The sequence below is a fragment of the Nesoenas mayeri genome (genome assembly GCF_963082525.1).
Source record: "Nesoenas mayeri genome assembly, chromosome: 6".
Classification (NCBI taxonomy): domain Eukaryota; kingdom Metazoa; phylum Chordata; class Aves; order Columbiformes; family Columbidae; genus Nesoenas; species Nesoenas mayeri.
Genome location: NC_137545.1, coordinates 27,908,615 through 27,912,352, shown reverse-complemented (window position 1 = coordinate 27,912,352; position 3,738 = coordinate 27,908,615). Strand labels below are relative to the sequence as shown.

General features: G+C 61.9%; 1 protein-coding gene across 6 annotated transcripts in view; it reads right to left on the bottom strand.

Annotated features, from left to right (window-relative positions):
- Nucleotides 1-281: 281 nt before the first annotated feature.
- The window catches only part of TMBIM1 (transmembrane BAX inhibitor motif containing 1), a 5,932-nt gene continuing 2,475 nt past the window's right edge, over nucleotides 282-3,738 (bottom strand). For 5 of the 6 annotated variants that reach the window (XM_080347201.1, XM_080347200.1, XM_080347202.1 and 2 more), the window contains exons 2-11: nucleotides 2,974-3,254; nucleotides 2,786-2,868; nucleotides 2,631-2,695; nucleotides 2,443-2,496; nucleotides 2,271-2,321; nucleotides 2,062-2,101; nucleotides 1,843-1,880; nucleotides 1,536-1,623; nucleotides 1,005-1,429; nucleotides 282-924 (exon numbers count right to left, since the gene is read on the bottom strand). In XM_080347201.1, coding sequence (XP_080203327.1) covers nucleotides 873-924; nucleotides 1,005-1,429; nucleotides 1,536-1,623; nucleotides 1,843-1,880; nucleotides 2,062-2,101; nucleotides 2,271-2,321; nucleotides 2,443-2,496; nucleotides 2,631-2,695; nucleotides 2,786-2,868; nucleotides 2,974-3,226 — 1,149 coding nt within the window. In that variant the 5' untranslated portion in view covers nucleotides 3,227-3,254 and the 3' untranslated portion in view covers nucleotides 282-872. The remainder of the gene's footprint in view (nucleotides 925-1,004; nucleotides 1,430-1,535; nucleotides 1,624-1,842; nucleotides 1,881-2,061; nucleotides 2,102-2,270; nucleotides 2,322-2,442; nucleotides 2,497-2,630; nucleotides 2,696-2,785; nucleotides 2,869-2,973; nucleotides 3,255-3,738) is intronic. The other variant, XM_080347205.1, reaches the window with a different exon arrangement.

Here is a 3,738-nt window from a genome sequence, read left to right as displayed (position 1 = left end):
CCTGGTGAGTGTGACACCTTGGTGCAGCTGCAGTCTCTCTCTCAGCCCTCAGACCCGGGCTCTGCCTGCCCCCAGAGCAGCGGGGGCAACTGCCCTGCAGCTGGGGTTCTGCCTCCAGGGGCAGGGGAGTATGGGCCAGAGGGGAGGCCAGGCCTGGATCAGCTCAACCTTGTATTTTCCACCCTAAAGTGGGGTTTGCGCTGCCCCAGGCTGCAGCCCCAACTGAGGCTGCCCGCAGGTTTTTGGGGGAGTTGCCACAACAGTAAGACGGGGACCATCTGGAAAATTAAAGTGTTTTATTTAGCAACTTTGCCCACATCTGTGGCTGCAGGGTCTCTGCGACATGAGCTCTGCCACAGGGGTCCCAGCTGCCCCTCTGCCCACACCCGGCACTGCTGCAGCTCGGGGCGGGGGCATGGCTGGAGCCACATTTAAGGCACTGAGTGAATAACATGGACTGGGCTCTGCCAAAAAAAATCCCAACACAATCCCAGCAGCTCCTGCCAGCTCCCTGTGCCCAGGCAGGACCGCAGTGCTCCGCTGCCAGACCAACACGGACCTCAGTGAGCAGTGCCAAGGCTGGGCACTGCCTAAACCAGCAGCTCATCCCCCCAGCTGCCCCTGGAGGTTTATTGCGGGGGTGATCAAGGAAAGCCCTTTTCTTAGCAGCCTACAGGTAGGGATGCTGAAGCATTAGGAGTCACTGTAAGCAGCCATTCTGTACAGAGGCCAGAGAAGGGGGTGAGGGGCAGTGGGGGGGGGCCAGAAGGGGTCCCAAGGCTAATCCCGGCCCACAATCTGCAGGAGGAAGGTGAAGATGTAGACGATGTCGGTGTAGATAGTGATAGCACCGTAGATGTACTCCTCGGGGCTTATTGTGTTCTTCCTGTTCCCCAGCACAAGTTGGGTGTCATAGGCAAGGAACTGGGGTACAGAGAGTGTGTCAGGGACTGGGCGGGAGGAGCCTGCCTGACACCCTCTGCCCACCCCAGCCATCAACTCACCAGGGTGAAGGCAATGGCGCCAATGGCGGCATACAGCATGTGGAGCCAGGTGACCTGCGCGGGGAAGGGGACACAGGCAGGGTGAGCTGGGTGCTGGCAGGCAGCAGGCAAGGCAGGGCAGGTTCTGCCTGGATCCCGACGAAATGCCGGTGATGCTGACGCCAACACACCCTCTCCCTGCAGGCAAGCTGCCTCTGCCGTGACCAGCACCACGCCCTACATCCCAGCAAAGGGGAACAACCCAAATCCCCCCTGCCTGTAACAGCCCCAGAGAAACCCAGCTGAGTAGACCCATGGCATCCTGCAGCCCCTCTGACCCCCCCACTCACATATTTGAAAGAGAGGACGATGGCAGTGATGATCCCGGTCACCATGACCACGATGCCCAGCACGCAGAAGAGCCCCGTACATGATGTAAAATCAACCTGCAGCAGGGGACACACACATGTATCATGTGAAAGCCTGGGGTCTCCCCACCACCCAGCTCCCCCACCTGACCCCAGGGCAGGACAGGGCACATCCCCTCCTCACCTTGGTCTGGAAGCAGAAGACGGTGACAATGATGGCCACAATGGCAGTGATGAGCATGGCAATCAGGACAGCTTTGGTCTGGTACGTGCTGTGGATGGAGGGGACACCAGAGTCACTCCATGGTTTGGGAGCTCCCTGCCACGGGAGGTGTTGGTGACCTCCCATGGCCCCAATCCCGGGCAGGGAACCTGCTGTCTCCGAGCCCAGAGAACAGGGGTGTCCCCTGGCAACCTCTCATTTGAGCCAGCCACGCAGGGGGCAACAGGAGGAACCCCAGCTCCTGTCACCACAGGGTCCTCAGACATACCTGGCGATTGTCCCTGTCATCAAACCCATGGCCAACGTCTGCAGGAGAGAAGGGCAGACTCAGCAGGGCAGCGGCACCAGGGGGGCAGGTTTACTGCTGGGGGCAGTTCCTGGCTGCCCCCAGCCTGCCCACACGTCCCCTCATCCCTCCCAGACCACCTGGGGAGCTGGGGTGCCATGGGGGCACCCTTGGCCCCCCCACCAGCCCCAGCCCACTCACAAAGATGCTCAGCAGGATGATGTTCCAGGGGAAGCGTCTCCTGGGGACAAAAACAGAGAAGAGAGGTGAGCTGGTGACAGTGGCCATGTCATGTCCCCCTGGTTGCCAACCCCCGGGGACAGCCCCAGGCAAGAACTCCTCCCGATGCCCCAAAGACCCCCCATACCCACAGTCCCCCACCCCATGGGTCCCAGCCGCCAGTGACTCACCGGGGACCCTGGCAGCAGGCCAGCACCAAGTAGGTCACCAGGAACACAGCGCTGCAGAGAGAGACAGTGGGTGTCAGCCCTGGGATCCCTTTGGGCTAGGAGGCAGCGATTGTGGGGTGCCAGCTGTTGGAGGGCACCCCAGGGGGGCACAAGCTGGGGACCCCCTACTCACTATGAGGCATAGTAGATGGCAGCGTTCCTCTGGACAAAGGAGCGGACAGGGGAGCTGCAGGATGGGAGGGATGAGTGTAAGGGAGGGGGGACAGCAACTACTGTGCCCTCGGGAGCCCCCCATGGGGGACATAGGGCCAGGCTTCCCCTTTTTTGGAGGCAAAGATAAGGAGGGACGCCCCAACTCACACGAAGGTGAACACAGCAATGATTCCCACTGTCACCAGCAGCTGCAGGGAGATGATGGAGTAGACCTGCGACAGACAAGGGGGAGTCAGCACCTGGCCTCCCACCTGACAGGTGCCCCCCCACCCTGATGGGTGCCCCCGACCCCCAGGACTTGCCTTGCGGATGAAAGTGTGCCGGACCTTCTTGTCATCCCAGTCGGTCGATGGGAAGCGGGAACTGTCTCCAATGACATCGTCACCTGCAGGGGGGGACACCCCTCAGCACCAGGGTGGGCTGTGCAACCCCCTGCAGCACTCCTGTTTCTAGTGTCCCCCAAAAAATACTCCAAGGTGCCTCCACTTACCGAACCGAATAGGCATGGTGGGCATGGCCATCCCTGGCTGGGCGTACCCCCCTGCCACAGGGTACCCCCCCGGCTGAGAATACCCCCCTGCTGCAGGGTACCCCCCTGCTGCAGGGTATCCCCCTGCTGCAGGGTACCCCCCTGGCTGTGAATACCCCCCAGCATAGTGGGGGGGCTGGGGGTACCCCCCCGGAGGCGGGGGATACAGGGGGTTCTTGTCATCGTACGCGGGGGGCGCATTGGGCTGCGCCATGCCGGCTCCCTGCGTCTCTCACGGGCACCTGAAGGGGAGAAAAGATGGGAGGTCGTCAGCAAAGGTCCCTCTCCCCGGGCAGGTCATGTCCCCAGCAAGCAGAGCCACAGGTACGAGGACACAGGGGACAGTGGAGCCACAAAACCTCCCCCTCCCACTTTAACAGTGGCTTTTAATTAGTAAGGACGAGCTGGCCTCAATGCCAGAGGGTCAATGAGAGGTGAGGGACGCTCCCACTGTCCTTTGGCAAGGGCCACCCACATTCCTGTGCCCTGAGTCCCCGCGTCAGTGGCCAGCCACGGGCAGGGCACGGCCACGCGCTCAAGCAGCGACGGGGACGTGACCTCTCCAGCCTCTGGCGCTCAGTCTGTCAGCGCTGGAGGACAGGGAGCACACCCCTGCACCCTGGCTGGTCTCACTGCCCTGGGAGCAGCACCACCGTGCCTGCTGCCTGGGATGGAAACCCAGGGCCTGACCCTGATCCCATCCATACAGACCCCACTGCTCCACCC